Source organism: Hippocampus guttulatus, chromosome 22 (assembly GCF_054856545.1).
Source record: "Hippocampus guttulatus isolate MCC_2025c chromosome 22, RoL_Hgut_1.0, whole genome shotgun sequence".
In the NCBI taxonomy this organism is placed as follows: Eukaryota; Metazoa; Chordata; class Actinopteri; order Syngnathiformes; family Syngnathidae; genus Hippocampus; species Hippocampus guttulatus.
This window is the reverse complement of record NC_141282.1, coordinates 5,566,429-5,587,279: the sequence shown is the minus strand read 5'-3', so window position 1 is coordinate 5,587,279 and position 20,851 is coordinate 5,566,429. Positions and strand designations below refer to the sequence as shown.

Genomic DNA, 20,851 nt, shown 5'->3' with positions numbered 1-20,851 from the left:
GTCTTTTGATTTCCGGTTTCTACACCATATTTCTGAAGGATACTATAAATACTTACCCCCTCCATTTTCCGCCATTAAATTCATAATATTTGATTATATTCTGAACGTAATTTAAACTCCCGTGGGCAACAGTTTGTGATGCTTTTCACTAAAACTCTGCTGGTTTAAGAGCCTTAATGCTAACAGGCAACTTGTTATTCTGGACCTATGAACTGCCCCGAATTTTGATGGACATTAACTTGAGACGCTCTCAACCAATCAGCAGTTCGGATGATGCAGATACCGCGTAGACTTCAAGTTTGCTGTCAAAGTACAAAATATTTTTAATGTGTTTAAATTATCTGGGCTGGCCGAAGGTTGGGTGGTTATAACTCCCCAAAATTGGTTTTCATTCACACTTTTGACGACAACACCAATAATCAATAACTACTGGTTAGTTATTGATTATCCAGACTCCATCATTTGTGTTTATGTTAAAGGGTAATTTCTTTATGTCCATCGACATTTTTCAAATACTTACTTCATTGTTCACAGTTTGTATGAGATTGGGATACTTGGAAAGTTGTAATTTATATAAAAATTAAAACTTTTGGCCCGAACACAGACCTCTTGGTGACAGCACAAGATTTTCACTATTCGCGGGGAGATGTGGTACCTATGCCCCGCGAATTGGGGGTCGGGGGGCACGGGGGTGGATTCGATTTCATTTGCTGTTTGCTCCTTTCGATCCTATTGTCGCCTATGTATTCTTAATAATCGGACCCGCACTTGCATCAGTACAATCGCTAAACTATATTAACTGAGTCAACTAAAATTCCATAATGTGCTCGCATTGCCCCCCCCCCCCCCCCCCCACAAACCGTGTTTACATCTGCTTAGACTGGCATTCGGCAATAACCTTTTGCGCATGCGTCTACAGGATGGTCTTTCGTGTTGATGTGCCCTTCTTGATCATGGATCAAACTCGTGCATTGAAAGACTTTGTAAATCTTTCTCACCTGAATCGCACAACCAAGTTTTCGTTGTTGCATCGCCCTTACTGTGGCTTATTAAGTTCATTTATTACACATATTTCAGCCACATAGTCGACACTTTTCCGTTCCGACGCTTTTCAGCATCGTGTCCTGAACAGTTTCGCTCTTCTCCAATTTCACGTGAAGGCACCACAATACAAGGAACCGTGCGCTTCAAATTCTCATAGCTCACGGACACTCCTTCCTGAGCGGAATGGACGAATCTTTTAGTGTCCACACATTGATTTGCAGCCCACACGGGCCTTTCGAGAAACCAGGGCTGACATGACATCCCCGGAAAGAGAGCGAAATCTCCCCCAGCATCCACCGAACTCCGTCCGGCAACCGACGGGCTGGACTGCGAGTCGCTGGGCTGCGAGTCGCTGCGCAGCCTTGGTCACACTGTGTGTGTTATGTTACAGCAACTCTATCCATGGGGAGTTGGTGCACGACGACGTTTGGGCGATTATCAACAACCCAGACGTTCGACCGAGCTCCAGTCTCCGGAACATCTTCACGAACGATTTTTGGGGCAAGAGGATGTCGGACAATTCGAGCCACAAGTCCTACAGACCGTTTTGCATTCTCACCTTTAAGTATGTTCACCGCACCCGTTTAAGGCCGACATTAAATTTCATTTGGTGCCGTTTGAGAATGTAGTATTAGTTCACAGTACGGCCGCAATTTCGTGAAACTGCGCTCGGTGTGACGTCATGCAGCACCGATGCCGTAATCTCTCCACACGTCACAACCACTCTGCGTTATCTTCATTTTAGCATATAGCATAGACTCGTCTTGTCGTAAAATGAGCTAAAAATGAAATTTTACTGTATAATTCCGTTTCTCTGTCTCCATCAGGTTGAATATCCTTCTGGGCGGCATGACACCACTGTACTTCCACATGGTCAATGTGTGTCTGCACTGTGCTGTAACCTGCTTGCTGATGCACACGTGTGAACGGTGTGTGTTTGAAGAGTCGCACCTGGCCTTCGCCACATCCGTCCTGTTTGCCGTGCACCCTGTCCACACCGAGGCTGTGAGTTCATGACAGAGATCAATTGCAATGACCTGTCAAATGACAAGGAAAGTTGTTGGAAAAAAAAAACAAACAAGTCTGGACAGTGACAAGAATGACCACACATAATTTTTTGAACAAAATTAATTCATTATTCATTTGCTCAAAGCTATGATAAATTGAGAAAAAAAAGTCTTGTTTTGCAGGTATCTGGAATAGTGGGAAGGGCTGATCTCTTGGCTTGTCTGCTGTTCTTGCTCGCATTTCTTTCCTATATAAGGTAAAGTGAATTCACACCACCCTGGAGCTTTTCACCCACCTCCAAAAATTAAAATAAAGTACAGCATGGTCAGTACAGATTATGTTTTATCAGACAGATCTTGTACTGTATTTAGGACCTGAAAAAGGCCGAAATGCCATAGAAAAGAACATTAGGCATCGGCAAGGACTTATCATAGAGTTGAAAACAGCGAGGAGTTGTTGGGAACTAGTTTTTGAATGCATGTCTACTTCCTGTCCTGTATCGAGATGCCGTTGAGCAAGACGCTGACCCCACAACCTCAGGTTAAGAGGTGTGGCAAACTTAAAAAGAAACAAACAAATTCTCCTCCTCTCAGGAGTGTCGGTGTGAACACAGCTGAGGACTCGACACCCTCAACGGTGTCGGCAGGGTCTCTGCTCATCAGTTTGCTGCTTGGCACTTGTGCCATGCTGGTGAAGGAGACAGGCATCACTGTGTTCGGGGTTTGCGTCTTTTACGATGCCCTTGTCCTCTGCGGCAAGCCCCTCTTCGGGTAAGCACAAAGCATTTTGCTTTGCCTTCTAGCGAAAGTTTAAGTCAGTCGCTTGCCTGTTTTTTGGGGGGAAGTATGCATCTCTCAAAATACGCAAGTGTCACATGCGTTACCGCAGTTGACTGACCCTATCGTTAACATACTCGCATGAAAAAGTGATCCACCGAGCTTGTTTTAAACGCCAAATAGCAGCAGAATAAGTAACACATCTTGATGTAATAAATGACTTGGGAAAGGAATTTTATCTGTCATCAAACGTGTTCCTTAGTCATCTTTCGGGATCTGGCGTTAGACATCTTCTCCAGATCTGGAAACCCTTCATCAAACGGGCCTGTGTTGTCTCGAGCTATGTGAGTAGTTCATGTTTGGTTTTCTTTTTTTGTTTTTTGATATGATGACTGTTTAGGATACATTTCATCTCATATCCCATTAAATGAAACTTGAAAGCAATATTGTCTGATATTTTTTGCTCTTTTTCAGGTATTGGCCATTATATCAGTCAGACTTTGGTTAATGGGAGGTTCTATGCCTCTTTTCTCTGAACAAGACAATCCCGCATCCTTTGCACCTTACTTGCTTACCAGGTCAGCGGTGCACGGACTTCAGATCGGAGCAACTATGCCCAGCCAAATCGCAGGAAAATTAATAAATGGAGATTATAATTTTTTTATATCTCTCTGCCTGCTACCATTCTATCCATTCATTTCCATCTCTAGAATTTTGACCTACTCTTACCTGCTCTACTTCAACGCCTGGCTGCTGCTGGCCCCCGCCGTGCTGTGCTACGACTGGCAAGTGGGTAGCATCCCTCTCGTCGAGTCGCTGAGTGACATTCGCAACATGGCCACCGCGCTTCTCGCCGTGGTGATGGTCGCCCTCTGTCTGCATTGCATACATTCATTGAAGGTCAATACACATTTTTATTTCAGTGTCATTCTCACTCACATGTTGGGATTAGCCAGAGTCCATTTCCGCCGCAACATTTTCTTAATCATCTGTATTTACTTCAGGTTTATTCAGTGTAAGTGGGCGATAGATTTTTCTTTCTTTGCCTTTTTATTCCAGAGGCAAAAGCGTAAGGAGGTGTTGATGGGACTACTGTTTCTGGTGTTTCCTTTCATTCCTGCGAGTAACCTTTTTTTCAGGGTGGGATTTGTTGTGGCCGAAAGGGTTCTTTACATGCCAAGGCGAGTATCTCTGGGCTATTCGTATTCAAGTCTAAAACTAACCCTCTTGAGAACTAGCTTTGCATTTTTCGGCTCTTCCCCCTCGGATTAATTTCGTCTTCCAACTCTCCTCTTGCAGCATGGGCTACTGTATCCTGGTGGTTCATGGCCTCAGTCGTCTCCTTTCATTGGTGGGCCGTTTTGGCACCACAGTCCTTAGTGCCTCGATGCTTTTGCTGCTACTGCTGTTCTCCTGGAAAACCGTGCAGCAGAACAAAGTCTGGCTTTCCAGGGAGGCCCTCTTCAGGTGAAAGTCTGTATTGAGCGAGTGATAGTAAATGATTTGAAGAATCGAGGTTCACGGAACACTTTAAATTGTGGCTAGGTGTGATTGTGAATGATTGTTCGTCTCCTCTCGGCTCTTGTTTCAGTTCTGGTATCTGGACTCTGCCTCACAATGCCAAAGTCCACTACAATTACGCCAACTTCCTAAAGGACAGCGCTCGCCACCAAGAAGCCATTTACCATTACAGCATTGCCCTCAGGTCTGATTCCAACTGTTGCAAAAAAATGTGGCATAAATGTGCACACATCAATTTTAACGGAATAGCATTGCCGCATTTAGGAAAGAGAAGCAGAACACTTTTGGGGAAAACCACAAATCTGTTATTTAAATGTTAATCAAAACACGTTTGAATTTTCAGGTTGTACCCCCGCCATGCCAGTGCGATGAACAATCTCGGCACTCTGACGCACCATCCGGAGGAGGCCGAGCGCTACTATAGGAGAGCACTGGACATCAATCCTCAACATAATCGCGCACTCTTCAACCTGGGAAATCTCCTCAAGTCAGTCACACACGAAAAGCACGCGCGCAAGCACGTTCATGTGAACTTACCCGTTGAGTTGCATGGCCATCCGTTTGCTATTTCATCCTGTCCTGCCCCTGGAATTTGGCCCAAGATTATGAATATAGTTGTGACGAAGATGTTCTTAACCTAGGTCACAGGGCAAGGAGAGAGAGGCAGAGGTATTGCTGAAGGACTCCGTTAGCTATGGTCCATATTTCGCCGATGCTTATTCCAGTCTAGCATCGCTCTATGCTGACCAGGTAAATTTTACTTTGTTAAAAAAAAAAAATTGTGCGAGTACTGAGCGAGACAAGGGTCAAATATTTGTCTCTTCCAAACATTGGAGTCATTATTTTTGACAGCATAAAACGATTCACTTGTCTCTCTCCATATTGGTTTGCAGAAACGCTATACTGAAGCCCATGAAATGTATTTAAAAGGTATCGAGAATTGTCCTGACAGCTCAGACCTGCATAATAACTATGGGGTGTTTCTGGTGGACACTGGTAAGGTAACCATGATTGTTCTGTACATTCCTGAAAACCGTTTGCATTACTACTGAGCCTTCCTCTTCCACAGGAAAGGAGGAGCTGGCAGCTGTTCACTATCAGCAGGCAATTCAACTCAAACCAGCTCACTATGTGGCCATGGTGAACCTGGGCCGCCTTCTCCGCTCCTCCAATTTGAATCAAGCGGCAGAGTCCTGGTATAAAAGGTAGCTGCATGGATTTTAGTTTGCCCCCCCCCCCACCTCGGATTGATGATGGGAATTTATCTGCAAGAGAAAAATGAATCCGGAACTGCTATTAGAGCCCTGATAAAAATCATCCTGTTCTCAGGGGGCGAAATTAAAGTGTTTCAGCAGTGCACGGCAGATTGTTTCAAATGCAAGCACCAGTGAAGAAGTACGAGTGGAATACAGACATGGAGTAAGGAGCTGGATTATGCAACTGAAGAGTAACCCCGATCCTTTACCTTTGCTTGCAGAGCACTTCAGGTGACAAGGAAGGTGGAGATCCTTGCGCCACTTGGGGCGCTGTACTACAACACTGGCCGCTACGATGAAGCCCTGCAAGTTTACAGAGAGGCCGTTAGCCTACAGCCAGAGAACACGGACATTTGGCTGGCACTGGTTAGCATACACCATAAGCATAGAGCTCGGAAAGATTTTCACACACGTTAATATAAGATCAGTCCCACAAATGGGAGGAGGAGCAGGGCAAGATGTTGAAGAAGCAACCGTAAGCTGTTAGCTTATGTGATAAGTACAGCTTGGCGGCAAATGCTTCTTTTTGTCATTTCTACTAATATATTTATATGTGACATATTGGCATCGTGCTTTTATATGTTTCCAATCAGGCTCAGGTGTTAACCATGGCCGGCCAGACAAAAGATGCGGAGAAAATGACCCGGGCCATCATTTCCAGAGGGAGCAGATGTATTGAATGTTACCGCCTCCTGTCTTCCATCTACAGCAAGCATGGCAACCACACAGAGGTGTGTACTGTAAAATGTTAAAATTATTCAGCTCTCGCTTGAAGATTCAAGTAGTTACCATGGAAACTAAGCCTGAACATATGTCTCTCCTTTTACCCTACTTTTCCGAACGTCATAAATAGTATGGGAAAGAGAGTCGTTTTTAACCTGGATTTAAAAGTATTTACACTTTATTGGTATGTTTCGAATCTTTCTTCTTTAATACGATTCACTGTAATCATAAAAAGAAAAAAATACTGTTGGTTTTTGTATTACATAAGGGGGCGTAGTATTCACCGGAAATTACCGTATATAGTTTACAGCAGTGATCCCCAACCACAGGTCTCCGGACCGGTACCGGGCCTTGGCTCGTTTGGGACCGGGCCGCACAGAGACAGACCTGTACAGAGAAACCCGCAGCTGATGGTGCAGCCGTGACTTCCGAAGATATACCCGGTTGTCTATTTTGACATTGTGTTTGTGTCAGGCTCTGGAAGCTCTGAACAGTGCCCTACAGCAGAATCCCAGTGATCTCACAGTGAGAGCAGAGTTGTATTTCTCCAAAGGAAACCAGCTTCGAGAGATGAACCAGTTGGACCTCGCTTTTGAGGTACTGTTTGATCTTGTCTTGCCGTTTTGTCAATGTGTCATGTTATTTACCGCAATGTTTACTTACTTCCCCTCACTAGAGCTATAAATTGGCTGTGGAACTCAAACCTGATCAGTCACAAGCCTGGATGAACATGGGAGGGATTCAACATATTAAGGTATGAAAAGACAGTAATCAAGATAAAGTTAATATCCTGTGTAACAATAATAACCAATAGCTGATTGGAAATTGCAGATACGCATCAGCTGCCTTACTGCATCTCACAGGACATACGGCATGACTCAGTCTTGTGACTGCCTGCAAGGCAGCCCTAAGATCATTCAGAAGCCCCAACATTGCATGCATGTCTGTTTGTGTTTCCGCAGGGAGACTATGCAGCAGCTCGGATGTACTACCAGAGAGCATTGAGTCTCAACCCTGCTTCCAAACTTCTGAAAGAAAATCTGGAGAAGCTGGATCGGCTCGAGAGGAGGAAGACGGGAGCGCCGTAGTCGGCCCGCTAGACATTGTTTTGTCCTGGCGACTTTACAGTTGACCTTCGCTATATTGAACCGTTTAGCTGTGCACAGGTTTGGAGATGGTGTGCAACGGGAGGAAGTATTTCTTGGACTCGAGACTGGTTGAGCCACAACTTGGAAGCATTTTAAGTGTAGAATATCTTGGAAACAACAAGGCAGTATTGCTATTCTCCATTCTATACGAACTATACCAAAACATGTCAGAATTTCAGTGACGATTGTGATTTTTTTTTCTTTAATAGAAGGGTCACAAGTATTTTGTCCATGTGTGTATACGTTGGTGTTTTGAGTTTTTATTTATTCATTATTTGGGAACTCACATCTTTTGCTCTTTAAAAGGTTCAAATTCAGTGCTGCATCGATTCATCATCAACTATCTTGTGCAGTATTTTGAAAGGAACTATTGCTAAAGACTTGCACAGAGTAGATTACTTTGGATGTATTTGGAGTCTTGCAACCTGGAGAAAGCAGATCTTAACCTCATGCCACCTCACACTGTAAAGGTCAAGCTCATATTTTGGAAAAGACTAATTTGACTCTGGGAGGCAATTACGGTGTTTACTATGATTTGATTTTTTGTGAGAATGAGCGGATATTCCAATTTGTTTGTCAGTTAAGCTCAACATACCATGACATACCCTGTTTTTCTTACTTTCCAAATGTTTTACAAGACCCTTCTTGCTCTGTCTGATTTAAATATTGAAATTCTGCCATATTTTTAAAATTGCAAATCTACTGTATATCATGTCCACATTATGTTATAAAGTACTTTGAAAGTAAACGTTGAGCCTGTTATGCTCCTCAACACTATAGAGGACAAATACATTGGCAACATGTGAGGGATGCGCAATACTAAGTACGAGTTATGTGGTTAATGGCTGTATTTCATTTCAAAAAGATGAACAGAAGTACTTCACAAGATCAAAATTGAAGAATACAAACGCCTAAAACCTGAGAAAGTATGTGCGGCGTATGGCAATGAACCAACAGCAAGTGCATAAACATGTTAAACTCAATTAAGCATACCTGGACATGAGTTCTTGTAGCTGATTGGTTAACACGAGGAGCAGAGCTGACGAGAGCGGGTGGAGATGCCTTGACGCAGAATACAACAGGACACAGGGAGACAGACCTGCAATTAACATGAACCAAAATTTAACGATAACAAAACAAAATAGACTGTATTCATCCTGCGAGGAAAATTAAATGACATGTTTTGTTTTCTTACATATATTAGTGTTTACAGTTCATGTACTGTGTTGCACCATTTATGCACCCTCTTAGATACAAGTGATGCTGCCAAGCAATGGATCCAGTACTGGCGCGACAAGATATGATGATGATGACCATTACTGTGACAATAAATAAAATATTTTTGGAAGTGAACATTTACAGACGGGCTTTTTTTGGAGGGGGATGTTTCCCAAATATGTGTGAGTGCTTTGATAAGCCAACGAGACTTGCATTTTGTAAAAGGCAATTCAGACATTTTTATGTGTACTGTATTGAATTCTGTCAATAGCCATGTGTTAATGGTTTGCCACATCAAAAATGGCAGACGGGCTGACGTGTCGCAGCAACGGGCGAAACCCTTGCGAGGCGCAGTCTTTTATATGGCTTCTACGATGAAGAAAATAACCCGTAGAAGAAGAATTCTTTTCGTCGTTTACGGAAGTCAACATGGATAACTTGCTTCACGGCAGAGATGCATCGATGAATTCGTCATTAAAAGACGGTAAATTAAACCATCGAACAACTGTTATTGAAATATTTCATCGTTTTAGAATATTTGGCGATCGTTGTGCAAAATCAGTCACGTTTCTGTATTTGTAGAGTTCTACGCGGATTTCCTGGCTGCGGATTTCGATGTCAAGATTTACACAGCCCAAGCCATCCACCACGCTGTCATTGCTGAACAGCTGGCCAAGCTCGCACAAGGAATCAGTCAACTTGACAAAGAGCTGCACAGCCAGGCAGGAACGCTGCACACTGCACAACACTCGAGTCATCTAAATCTGGCGAATTTTTAAGGACAAAGACAGTTAAATGACGTTTGCAGCCCATTTCAATAGGTCCAAAAATACTTGATCAGATTAGAGATGGCATCAACACAATCTGAATGGACTCCTATAAACTGTACTTTTTTATAGTATAAAACTGTATGTAATTGGTTTTTTTTCTCCTCTTTGCCATCCAGGTGGTAGCCAGACATGAGGACTTACTAGCTCAGGCAACTGGGATCGAGTCTCTGGAAGGTACACTTTTCTATTATGCAATATACCATAAAAATAGAGTGGTCCTTGTTTATTGTTGAAATAATTGAGGCCAAAGGTAAGCATGAAACGAGACAAAAAGCAAGGTAATATCTTTAAATTCAACGTAAATGTCTATAGATGGGCTAAATGAGTAACATTATACGGAGTGAAATTTGAGGAAGCAAAAACAACGCTCATTGTCAGCATTTTTTTGCAAATGTCAGTTTGTGCAGTTTTACTGCTAGGACCTACATCCTTGTGTTCAGGGGTCCTCCAGATGATGCAGACGAGGATCAGTGCACTGCAGGCAGCTGTTGACAGGTTAACATCCCATGTCTGTGTTTTCATACCTTTTTTTTCGCCCCCAGTCTGCTGCTTTGATCATTGGATGCTTTTAATTTTTACCTACAAAAAAAATAAAAATAAAAGAGACAAGTGAAAACACACATTGTGTCCTGAGTTTAGAATTTAGCGGTTGTTGGCTTAAGATGTCTAAGGATCAGAGAGAAACAGGTAGACATTGGCACAGTATTCATCATGATGATGTATTTTCAGGATAAGAAGTAAAATAGTTGACCCTTACAACAAGATCGTGGCCAGGATCACTCAGCTGAGTAGATTACAGGTAAGACCACTATTTTTCTTTCAAGATACAATGCGTGGTAACATTTTCACGTAGTTATTCTATTAAAACATGAATCCATTTGGCATTGGGAACGTCAGGAGTGATACTGAAAGCACAGTAGTACCTGCCTCTGCTGTCCCTTTCCTGTCCAGGTGGCTTGTGACCTTCTGCGGAGAATTATTCGGATCTTGCACCTAAGCAAGAGGCTTCAGGTTCAGCTTCAGGGTGGCAGTCGGGAGATCACAAAGGCTGCTCACAGTCTCAACGAACTAGGTCAGGACGTACAGTCAATTGTTTTGGCAAACATACACGTCAAGCCTCCGAATTCTGTTGCAGGAACTGTCTGGTTGGACTGCAGCTGTCTCATAACCCGTTTAGAGAGTCCAGTGAGCAAACCTTTGTAGTTACCTGGTGGACACACAAACACAAATAAGTCAGGTTTATTCACGATGATAAAAAGGCGCAGAACTAATTTACGTTTATCTGCCGTCAGCGACACATAGTATCTGAATGTATTTGCAGAGTCGTAGTAGGACACTTTATAGCAGCTAATGCAAGCATTGACAGATTGAACAATAAAGGTCTCGCGGTTGATCCCTGGGCAACCCTGCAGCCCATAGTCATTTGGTCTGAGATGCAGTTACCAATTTGGACAAAGCACGCCCCGTCCTCCAGACAGGAATTGAACCAGTTTAGAGCGGCACAAGGAATGACCTCACAGTGTCATTCTTTTCTTTTCCCTACAAATCCGCCAGATTATCTGTCACAAGGAGTCGATTTGAGTGGCATCGAGGTCATTGAGAATGACCTAGTATTGATCAGTAGAGCGAGGCTGGAGGTGGAGAACCAGGCCAAGCGATTATTGGAGCAAGGAACAGAGATTCAGGTAATAAAACCACACACCCACAAAAAAAAATTGAAACTTCAGTCGCTGCCTATTTATTTTTCACTCTCTGTGTCTGTCAGAATCCTACGCAGGTCGGCACAGCTTTGCAGGTCTTCTACAACCTCGGTTGTCTAAAGGAGACCATCAGCTCTGTTGTGGGGGCTTACCAGACAAGCATACATGACAGCATCATTGGGGCCCTGGATATTAAGGGCCTGACACAGCCATCCAATCCTAGAGGTAAACCCGTAACAATTAGTTTCTCTTGTTAAAAAAAAAAAAAAAAAGTGGCCAGAAGTGTAAACGAAAAGGTGACTCCTAACATGAATTTAAAGTGTATCCAATGGCATTTCTTACCTCAGGTGCCCCCGGAAGAGCCGTTCTCCCAACTCCGGGCAGCACGGCAGCTTTCCGTGCTGCTCTTTGGACAAATCTGGAGAAACTAATGGACCAGATTTGTGCTGCATGCAAACAGGTAAGGAACTGAAGAATAGGCGGGGGGAGAAAGAATAAGATGCAGATCTTTTTTTCATCATTTTTTTCCCCGCAAACCTTCTTAGGTGCAGCATCTCCAGAAGGTCCTGATGAAGAAGACAGATCCTGTCAGTCATAAGTGTTTCATTGACGAGATTAAGGTGAGTCACCATCAGGGTTCGAATATTTGCAAGTTGATAGTTAATGATGATAGTTAATTTTTATTTCAATGACAGGACGGTGAGCCTGACATACTCTACACCTTTTGGACTGATGTCACGAACAAATTAAGAGAAGAATTTCACAAAGCAACTCAAGGTATTTTGTTTTTGCCTGTAATATACAGTAAGATCTGAAAAATCATCAGGGAAAAAAAAAAAGCAATTTATTGACGGGTGTAGCGGAACAGACAATACTCATTTTATTTTTCGGAAACCAGCCTCATCTTTCCTGAAGCAAGCGTTCGAAGGGGAGTACCCTAAATTGCTGCGACTTTACAACGAGCTGTGGCGCCGGCTCCAGCAGTACAGCGCCAGCCTGCACGGCTCACTCATCAACAGCGGCGGCATTGATGCCACTCTGGAGCCAGAAACCGAAAGCCTTGACTTGTTCTCTCAAAACAAACAGGACTACAAGTAAGCATTTAAGCGAAAGAGGCTTTCAGACAGCTGATATGAAAAACCTTCCATTCACTATTCATTTGCGTGCACGCAGTCCGGAGAGGGCCCTGAAGGATTCTCTTCAAGCGTATGAAGCAGCTTACCTGTCCAAGTCTCTCTCTCGCCTCTTTGACCCCATCAACCTCGTGTTCCCGATGGGCGGGCGCAACCCACCCTCCAACGATGAGTTGGAGAGCATCATCAAGACCATCAGCAGGCCAGTACTTGACATGCAATTTCCTTTCGAGACGGTATTTCCTGAAATCAAGGCCACCAGGCAAGATGGCACCCACGTTACATTTTGTATATCATTGAAATAATATTCCATGACTTTGTGTTGTTTGCAGTGAGCTGAATGTAGCATCTATGGATTCAGACCTCGCGCTTGCTGTTGCCAAGAATGCTGCCAAGACCGTGCAACTCTTTTGTGTCAAGTCTGAACAGCTGGTACGTTTGCAATATATATATATGTTTTTTTTTTTACTATAAGGCGCACTTAAATTGTGTAGTGCAGTTTTAGAGCTAATTTCCTTTTTATTCTGTAGTTGTGTACTCAGAGTGATGCCAGTCAGGTGATTGGTCCATTATCTGAAGGCCAGAGGAGAAACACTGCAGTCGTCAATTCACTTTACTGTCTGCAGCATGCTGTTGCCAAGGTAAGATGAGGATTCTGAAATTCCTGCACTATGGGCTGGTACGCAAGTGACCGTTATATTTTCTATTTTCAGTTTACTTCTAGTTTGGGGTTAAGTCTGGCAGCTCCGGCAGAGGCCCTCTCTTCTTCATTGGAGGTGAGCAACTTCGTAACGCTCGTAGTTTCACTGTGCTACTTTTTCTTGGTTCAACTTTAGCACAACAGAAGACAAAGATCACTGACATGCTGAAGTCACACATGACGACAGAACGTCAACCATTGTTCTGACATTGTCGGTACCATTGATGGGGGTTTTTTTTTTGTTTTTTGTGGGGGGATTTTAGGAAGTGCAGGCGCTGATGAGCAGCGCAGTGCAGCCTCTCTTACAGTCAGTCAGTGATTCTATCGAGGCCATCATCATCACGCTACACCAGGAGGACTTCTCAGGGTCAGTTCTTTAAATACTAAAGTATTTATATACGAAAGAGTATTTATGTGCATTAATACTTGTCCTTCTGTGTTGCAGCAAGCTCCCCAGCCCTGATAAGGCTGATGCTGTCTGCTCCCTTTACATGAAGGAGTTGCAGGGCTTCATCTCCAGAGTCATGACCGACTACTTCAGACACTTCGAGTGTACAGACTTCATCTACGAAAGCACCGAGTCAATTGCTCAGAGAGCCATTGAGCTGTTCGTACGGCATGCCAGCTTGTTGCGCCCACTGGGCGAAGGGGGAAAGATGCGTCTGGCCGCTGACTTTGCACAAGTTAGGGCTTAAAAAGAATGTTTTCAATTAACTGTTTTCATTCACATCATTTTGAATATTTGTACTTGTCTTTTTCTAAGATGGAGATGGCTGTGGCTCCGCTATGCAGGAGAGTGTCTGATTTGGGCAAACCTTACAGAGTGCTTCGTTCCTTTAGGTAGGTTGGCTCTTTGAAACTTTTAATTGGACAAACCAAAAGTCTACTATTGGGATTGAGGCAAATGTGACAGAAGAGAGAATATCCTCAATATGGCCAATCATGTTAAAGAATTCAAAGAGCGGCAAGATAGCGGGTGACATAAATAAACAACTTTCCTTTAAATGGAAGACCTCCTTGAGCCAAAACGTACTCAACGAGGATGTTCCTCCAACGTGGATACTAACGTGGTTGTCGGATAAACAAACAATATAAAGCACATTAAGTGAGGTAAACGAGAATGACAATATTCGCTGTGCCAATTTTGCGCCAGCTAATGCTAATTATAGCGCACGTCCATCGGTAGTCGTGGTGGGAATTAAACTTAACCAATGAATGAGCACGACACGTTAAATGGCAATGCCACTCACCTCTTGTGAACGCACAACAGCTCAAGAAGAACCCAACACAACAAAACAAACCAAAAAATAAAACACATTTGACGGGTCGTAAATCATTACACCGCGTCCCTTTCAAATTACTGTACTTCACCACCTGCGCGTCGCGCGGCAAAGTGACGCGCAAATACATACTTCTTCACGCATTTACGTTTATCTGGAGAATAGATACAATAGCTTTTATGGCGCCCTCGTGTGGCCAATATTGGTAGCTTGTGAGCAGAAATATGCTGCTGCCAACAACGGCAAAAATGGTCGCGGCAAAGCATGACAATACTTAAAAGAACCATTGCAGTGCTGTTTTAACTGAGGAATTGGACATCACGGCTATCTTTCAGGCCGCTGCTGTTTCAAACAAGTAACCTGATAGTCAAGAGTCCAGCTGTGGGGGACTTGATTCCTTACAGCACTGTGCTTCACTTCCTCTTCGCCAGGGCCCCTTCTGAGCTTAAGTCACCTTACCAGGCATGTAGAAATAACACACGTTCATTTTTGAGAAATACACACACACAAAAAGAGTGGAGTTGATGTACATGTACAACTTGCTTCAGTATATAATTGAAGTTTGCCGCTCACAGAGAGCCGAGTGGTCGGTCACCCGTTACTCTCAGTGGATGGATGACCATCCATCAGAGAGAGACCGTCTCACCCTCATCAGGTAAGCGCATCAATAAGAACAGACGTGGATGTTTTTTAATCTTTGTGCTCTTCATTAGGGGCTCTTTGGAGGCGTATGTGCAGTCTGTAAGGGCTCGCCAGGGGAAGGAGTTTGCACCAATCTATCCCATAATGCTCCAGCTCTTGCAGAGAGCCACTTCATCAGAAGGGAAATGACAACCGAGTGCTTAGGATGGTTCTGATCTCCTGTATTGTAGCTCAACTTCAGATTTTCCAGTTGACACTGATGAAAAATAAAACTTTGTCCGAAATGTAATGGTGACAAATTAAAGGTGATTTTTTTTTTGTTATCTATCAAAGGTCCAGGGCCAGCTTAAGCAATGCCCAAGTCATATAACTACAAACGACACAACAGTGTAAAAAACTACGTGTTTGAAAGGATTCGTTTTATTCATAATAGCATTAGTATTATAATTCACAAGTGTTTTCAGATGGGCCATTTCCACTGGTTGGGAGGCGGTTCTTCAATCAGAGGCTCCCACGGTTTCCACTCGGCCATCTTTCTGGACAGAGCCAGCTCACACTCTGCCTGCAGACATGAAAAGAGCATCAACATGCCATGCATAAGTTTATTTCTATAAGTCACTTCAAATGGAACCAAAATAGACTCTGTAAGAACTCGTGTTCTTGAGTCAAAACAGTCAAAATCGTATCCCAGCACTGTTAACGTTACCTGGAAAATGACCTCTTCAATTTGTCCGCAGTTGATCTTCTTCTCCAACTTCTCAACATCAGGCTCCTGTGAACCAAACATTTCATTCTATTGCACCGACCATAAAACAATCACATTTTATCATCAGTGATATTCAAATGTTTGAAATGTCACTTTTCAAAGCGTCGATATGGACAGTCTCAAACTTTAACAGTGCAAACCAAATACCTTTTTTTTTTTTAAATATATACTGTATATCAAGATGGTACTCACAGTTTTGACATGGCTAAACCGCTCATTGACCAGTTGTTCAGTATACTTCCTGTAGGCAGCGTCTTGTGGCATGCTCTGCACAGATGCCAGGATTTTGGAGTAGAGAATCCTCAGTCGCTGTAGGATTTTCATTAGTGTTTTTCAATTTCGTTTTGACTTGCTTTTTAAATTCATTTGCTGATGTGATGTATACTGGCACGACTTTCGACTGGATGTCGCCTTCTTACCTCATGTGGATTTTGGGACACCGCCAGGCCAACCAGGCCAGTTGTCTACAAGAGAGCAATGGGGGAACTTTTAAATTACAGGAATGATTTGAATTACAGGAATATAGACATTTCATTCACGAGTAAAAAAAATACAAATAAAAACAGTGGATATTAAAAGTGTTGAAATAACATTGGATGAGACAAACGATAAAAGTACAATGAAAACAGTCACTTTCTACACCCACACTGAAAAAAAGTGTATTGAGGTTTACAGACATTTTACATGAACACACAAATCGTGCATTACTGTTTGGTACCCGTAAAAAAATACATGTAGGCACAAATAAGACGGCTATGAAAAAATGCAATTATTTCTAAACAGTAAAAATGTCTTCGGTTATAATTTTAACCATTCTCTTGCTGCGAGATAAGTGCCCCGTGTAACACATATTGTCATGAAGTAAATGTGATTATTAATAGAGAAAATTATCGTCTAAATACTCGAGGAGAACGGCTCATGAAGAGGTAAACTCTACGCTAGCTAAAGCTGTCACTTTAACTGTGCTCATGACATCGAATACAAACCACTCTATTGGACAGCAACGATTAAACAAACTATTGAAAACATTATATTCATTTTTTAAATTCTGGATAATGTCAAACACACGAACAATGACCTCCATTTGTACCTTTTTCAGGAGTCCAGCCATCGGACTAACACAGGACAGGACCGTATGACATTTACGGCCACTGATGATGACGTCACGACATGTTAGGACCCCGCTGATCGAGTGCGTATGTGGCGGCCACCTTGGTGGGGGCACCATTCCCTGTTTGAGTTTATACCTCAACTGATTCTCCTGAGGTTTCATTTGTAGTCAACGTGAAAACGAGTGTTATTAGTATTGTGGCCTACAGTCGGCTGCCTGAGGATCACTAAAAACCTCGAGTGCAAACTTTGAATAGGCCTGGGAGTTCACCACTTTTCAATGTTTTCTCCATTTGGGGAATAATTGCTCTCACGGCAACTCGCTGGAGTCCTTAAGTCCTCCTTTTCTCCATGACCTTCAAAACTTTCTCCTTTTCAATAGCGATTACGACCAGAATACTGCATTGACACTTGTCAAATGTATGGACTGTTCAGGAAATGCAGTTCTGTAGCTGTGTACTTGATGTACAGATATGATAAGTGCTGATGTTTTTTTGTTGTTGTTGTTTTGAAGATGTTGGCAACATAATTTGTGTGTGAATAAGACAAAAACAAAGGATGAAGTCTCAATTTGTGTACTTTATATGCCTAAGAAAACACACGTCACACAGGAACAATACAGCAGATAGATCAGTTGCTTCGAGGCTCTCTTATTAAAAGGTCACATTTTGGATAAAAAAAGAGAAAAAGGCAGGACAGCACTAATGACAGTTTAAGGCGATTTGTTTCACGGTGCTGACAATACCTGATAATTGCCTCAAAAATGTCAACTATTTTATAATGTTTGTTAGAAAAGGTACTTACATCTACGGTCCATAAAAAAAATGGAGGTAAAAAAATATATTACAAATCTCAAATATTTACAGACTGCTTCTCTCTACAAATGTGTCCAAACTGACTCCTCTGAACCTAGTTACAAAATATCCGTCAATATCTTAGCAGATTAAGCTCCTAAACCAGAAAAATAAGTCTCTAAACTCTCTAAAAATCTTTGTATGTAGTTCGACTTCAGGACTAGGAGAAATTCTTAGAAGAACATCCTGTGTGAGAGAGGGAGGGGATTTAAAAAAAAAAAGGAGATTATTTTAATTCTCGTGGGCTCATTTTCCCCTCACACACACGTACGCACCTGTAAATGTTGGGATCCAGTAGAACAGCTGTGTCAGTTGGCAGCTTGGACAGATGCACAACTTTGGTCTTCTGGTGCACTCGGTCACTCTCACTCACCCAAACGTCAGGCAGTCTTTAAAAAAAAAAAAAAAAAGTTAACATTGAATGACAATAAACAAAGATGTGCACTGTATCACAATAATGGGAGTGAAACGAACGAAATAAATAAAAAATAAAACCTACATGTCTTCAGGTGTCCAGTGCAAAAGGACTTTCACTTTGCCAGATTCTTCTTTCCTCCTTGCTATTACCTGAAAACACAAAGATACGCTCTACATTTCTGGCACGAGAACACTAGTGCATTTTTTTTTGTTTGTTTATTTTTGCACTGTGTGTGTGTGTACCGTGCTGTGGAACACAACACTGTGTCCGTTTCCAAGGCTCTCTATGTGTGTGGCCAAGTTGAGGCATATCGCTCGATGGCGGATGGCATCCATGGTCTGAGCGTCAAAAAAATCATGAGGGCGGGCTGAATAAGAAAAGATTTTTCGTTTTTAATGGAAAAAATTAAAAGACAATGATTCTTCTCCTTGTGACGACAGAGATGGAATTAAAGATGAACATGATCATCGATGATTCACCCGTGCATGCGTATGTGTACGTACGGAGCGAGCGTCGATGCTTGTTCTTGAGCTTCCTCCTCTTGTTGAGGCCGGCCTTTGATGGAGATTCCTCCTTCATTTTGCCTTGATTGGAAACTTTGGACGAACTCTGGGAGCTGAAATGAGTGGGCACGTGCCGCGCCAGCCCACCCTGCGAGGCAAACGTGGCATTGCAGCCGCCGACCACGCACTGCACCCACAGACGAGACACGCACGCATTACGAAGCGGCAGACAAAAATGTGCAGCGATGACGACTTGTGAGCGGCGCGTCACCTTGAAAGGTTTGTCGCCGCTGTGACTCAACATGTGTCTCTGCAGCCAGCTCTGACTGGTGGACGGTGTGTTGTAAACTTTGCAGCCCTTCCACAGACACACAAATACCTGCGGGGGAGCAAAACAAGCACACGCACCAAAAGTGTACATTCCTGAGTCGCATTTAGAAAAAGTGTCTTGAACCTGCAAAGTTAAACACAATATGATCAAAGATGAGGAATTACTTTCAAGTTGTTCCCATTTGAGAACAACTTTGCAAATTGGAAATAATGTAAAATCAATTCGGAAAACCTTAGGAAACTAAACCGGCCATTTCATGTTCATCTGTCACACTACAAAAATAAAATAAAACACTTACTCCTCCTCTCTGTCCATCCACGTGTGTGGCTCGGATGTGATCGGCCAGATCGGGGCTGGAGGAAAAATGTACCTGGCAGTGATCCCAACAGCACGTGTAGCTCAACGACTTGCCGTTCACCGGCATTGGGCCGTTGCCCGCAACCATAGTCCCGCCGTGACTGTTAAACATCGCTGGTGTGGAGCGGCCACTTGACGCTATGCTCTCCATGTCCATTAGAGTGCTGCTGATACTAAAACAACAAAGACAAAAAATATTACAGTACGGTACTACAATATCGCGACAGTTTGAGCGGCCTCTTGATTAATTCTCTGAAAATCCCAGCACCTAGTAGCACTGAAGAAAAATTGAAATGTTTAAATCTTGCATCACACATAGGGCTGTTTTACTGCCGCTTCTCCTTTCACCCCCTGCTCTCAGATGGCTTCTATGAGGCCTCTCCTTTCACAACAGCACTTAGAAACAGTAATCCATGTCTGTTGCATCTCAGATGAATTATTATAATGCACTTAAAAACATGGAATGAGCACTTTTTTGTATGCAGCTCTGGCCGCAAGTGTTCTGCAAATTATTTTGAGAAGTAAACAATAGCGCCACATCTGGTTGTAACCAATTAATGCACTCTAGTTTGCTCAGTTGCTTCAAGGCATGAGGCAGGATGGCAGACACACACATTTCATTTAAAACTTGCATCTGGTTTGCGTTGAGTGTGCCGTTGTTTGCGCAGGAATAGTGGCGACTTTTCGGTTGTAACCTTCATGTTTAGGCGAACCTGTTCTCACTAGCAAGATTTGGAGTACCAGTGACCGAGTCGCCATGCTTCTTGAGTTACTACTTTCCCAGACCTGTCCTCTGAATCCATCCGACTGAGCGGCTCCCCGTCGGACGAGGTTACTTCCACGCTGGCCCGTCTTTTCACGCCGTGCTCGTGTTTCTCCGCGGCCTTTGTGGGCTCCGCTGGCAGCGAGGGAGAGCCGTCGCCTCCTTCCCTTTGTTCTGCTTTCAGCACCCGGGAGCCCTCTTGGGCGGACTCGGTGCTACTCGCAAGACTCCCCTGTGCGGGACTCTTGGCCGGCTCGGAGAGTTTGCCGTAGTCTCCCTCGTCTTTTCCACGCAACGAGTTGTGGTCGTTTTGCGCTCCAGCACCTCGGTCGCCACTCACGTCAATTCCTAGCCCGATGTCGTTCTTGTTATCCGGTTCCTGTTTGGAGTCCGACACGGCCTGTCTCTCGAAGCCGGTACGGACGGTTTCTCCGTTGTCATTGTGCTCCAACGTTGACCGAGAGTCTTGTTCGGCTCCACCGACTGTTATCTGAGCCATATTTAACCCACACGGTTATTTATTTTAGGTTATTCCCGTTTAAAAAAAAAACAAAACAAAAAAGTTGCCTTCCTGATGCTTCTCTTCGCCCTGTCTGCAATTCAAGCGTTGAACACAGCAGGCGTTTTTGGTGACGTCACGACTGCTCACGGCCAAAGATCGTTTAACAATGCTTTTTAATCACTAGGTAATTTAAAATTATTTCCCTTTGGACTTTCAAAATAGCATCTTATACACTATATGAAATAAAAAGCAAGCGGTGCCATGTATC

The 20,851-nt window shown here is 43.3% G+C and overlaps 4 protein-coding genes across 6 annotated transcripts; 2 read left to right on the top strand and 2 right to left on the bottom strand.

Moving 5' to 3' along the window:
* The first annotated feature begins 1,019 nt into the window (after positions 1-1,019).
* Positions 1,020-8,835, top strand: tmtc1 (transmembrane O-mannosyltransferase targeting cadherins 1). Of its 3 annotated transcripts, XM_086103422.1 has the most exons (19): positions 1,075-1,609; positions 1,872-2,049; positions 2,235-2,308; positions 2,646-2,822; positions 3,091-3,172; positions 3,303-3,406; positions 3,539-3,728; positions 3,888-4,009; positions 4,128-4,295; positions 4,420-4,533; positions 4,693-4,836; positions 4,991-5,099; positions 5,243-5,345; positions 5,419-5,554; positions 5,827-5,971; positions 6,199-6,336; positions 6,803-6,925; positions 7,005-7,082; positions 7,291-8,835. In XM_086103422.1, the coding sequence occupies exons 1-19, from the start codon at positions 1,299-1,301 to the stop codon at positions 7,414-7,416; spliced, it is 2,622 nt and encodes an 873-aa protein (XP_085959548.1). In that variant the 5' UTR covers positions 1,075-1,298; the 3' UTR covers positions 7,417-8,835. The 3 variants fall into 3 exon arrangements, 2 of the variants coding, with proteins under 2 accessions (XP_085959547.1, XP_085959548.1); XM_086103421.1 differs by having other exon boundaries at positions 1,070-1,609; positions 3,303-3,728; XR_015099282.1 differs by lacking the exon at positions 7,291-8,835 and having other exon boundaries at positions 1,020-1,609; positions 3,303-3,728; positions 6,658-6,925; positions 7,005-7,039.
* Positions 8,836-9,089: 254 nt separating this feature from the next.
* Positions 9,090-15,268, top strand: cog5 (component of oligomeric golgi complex 5). The gene is made up of 22 exons (XM_086103616.1): positions 9,090-9,178; positions 9,277-9,416; positions 9,641-9,698; positions 9,965-10,019; positions 10,254-10,323; positions 10,476-10,596; positions 11,079-11,209; positions 11,290-11,449; positions 11,572-11,684; positions 11,770-11,844; positions 11,920-12,001; positions 12,123-12,318; positions 12,398-12,559; positions 12,690-12,789; positions 12,888-12,998; positions 13,071-13,133; positions 13,321-13,424; positions 13,503-13,740; positions 13,821-13,897; positions 14,673-14,799; positions 14,913-14,992; positions 15,051-15,268. The coding sequence occupies exons 1-22, from the start codon at positions 9,124-9,126 to the stop codon at positions 15,166-15,168; spliced, it is 2,436 nt and encodes an 811-aa protein (XP_085959742.1). The 5' UTR covers positions 9,090-9,123; the 3' UTR covers positions 15,169-15,268.
* A 109-nt stretch (positions 15,269-15,377) lies between these two features.
* Positions 15,378-16,892, bottom strand: ndufa5 (NADH:ubiquinone oxidoreductase subunit A5). Its single transcript, XM_086103617.1, has 5 exons — positions 16,836-16,892; positions 16,165-16,209; positions 15,938-16,054; positions 15,686-15,751; positions 15,378-15,541 (listed from the first exon to the last, which is right to left on the bottom strand). The coding sequence occupies exons 1-5, from the start codon at positions 16,854-16,856 to the stop codon at positions 15,440-15,442; spliced, it is 351 nt and encodes a 116-aa protein (XP_085959743.1). The 5' UTR covers positions 16,857-16,892; the 3' UTR covers positions 15,378-15,439.
* Positions 16,893-17,414: 522 nt separating this feature from the next.
* aebp2 (AE binding protein 2) lies at positions 17,415-20,681 on the bottom strand. Its single transcript, XM_086103909.1, has 8 exons — positions 20,105-20,681; positions 19,260-19,491; positions 18,902-19,009; positions 18,631-18,817; positions 18,370-18,494; positions 18,209-18,276; positions 17,985-18,098; positions 17,415-17,895 (listed from the first exon to the last, which is right to left on the bottom strand). Exons 1-8 carry the CDS (start codon positions 20,578-20,580, stop codon positions 17,883-17,885), a joined length of 1,323 nt encoding a protein of 440 aa, XP_085960035.1. The 5' UTR covers positions 20,581-20,681; the 3' UTR covers positions 17,415-17,882.
* Positions 20,682-20,851: the final 170 nt, after the last annotated feature.

Bases quoted from the DNA above. Each gene is read 5' to 3' on its own strand.
- cog5 (XM_086103616.1), top strand. From the start codon at position 9,124: ATGGATAACTTGCTTCACGGCAGAGATGCATCGATGAATTCGTCATTA. The intron at 11,685-11,769 runs GTAAGGAACTGA...AAACCTTCTTAG, and splicing joins TTTGTGCTGCATGCAAACAG to GTGCAGCATCTCCAGAAGGT. The intron at 12,999-13,070 runs GTAAGATGAGGA...TTCTATTTTCAG, and splicing joins TGCAGCATGCTGTTGCCAAG to TTTACTTCTAGTTTGGGGTT.
- aebp2 (XM_086103909.1), bottom strand. From the start codon at position 20,580: ATGGCTCAGATAACAGTCGGTGGAGCCGAACAAGACTCTCGGTCAACG. The intron at 18,495-18,630 runs GTACGTACACAT...TTTCTTATTCAG, and splicing joins CAAGCATCGACGCTCGCTCC to CCCGCCCTCATGATTTTTTT. The intron at 18,277-18,369 runs GTACACACACAC...TTGTGTTTTCAG, and splicing joins GTGTTGTGTTCCACAGCACG to GTAATAGCAAGGAGGAAAGA.
- tmtc1 (XM_086103421.1), top strand. From the start codon at position 1,299: ATGACATCCCCGGAAAGAGAGCGAAATCTCCCCCAGCATCCACCGAAC. The intron at 4,010-4,127 runs GCGAGTATCTCT...CTCCTCTTGCAG, and splicing joins AGGGTTCTTTACATGCCAAG to CATGGGCTACTGTATCCTGG. The intron at 6,926-7,004 runs GTACTGTTTGAT...TCCCCTCACTAG, and splicing joins AGTTGGACCTCGCTTTTGAG to AGCTATAAATTGGCTGTGGA.
- ndufa5 (XM_086103617.1), bottom strand. From the start codon at position 16,856: ATGGCTGGACTCCTGAAAAAG. The intron at 16,055-16,164 runs GTAAGAAGGCGA...AAAATCCTACAG, and splicing joins TGTCCCAAAATCCACATGAG to CGACTGAGGATTCTCTACTC. The intron at 15,542-15,685 runs GTAACGTTAACA...TCATGTCTGCAG, and splicing joins TTGAAGAGGTCATTTTCCAG to GCAGAGTGTGAGCTGGCTCT.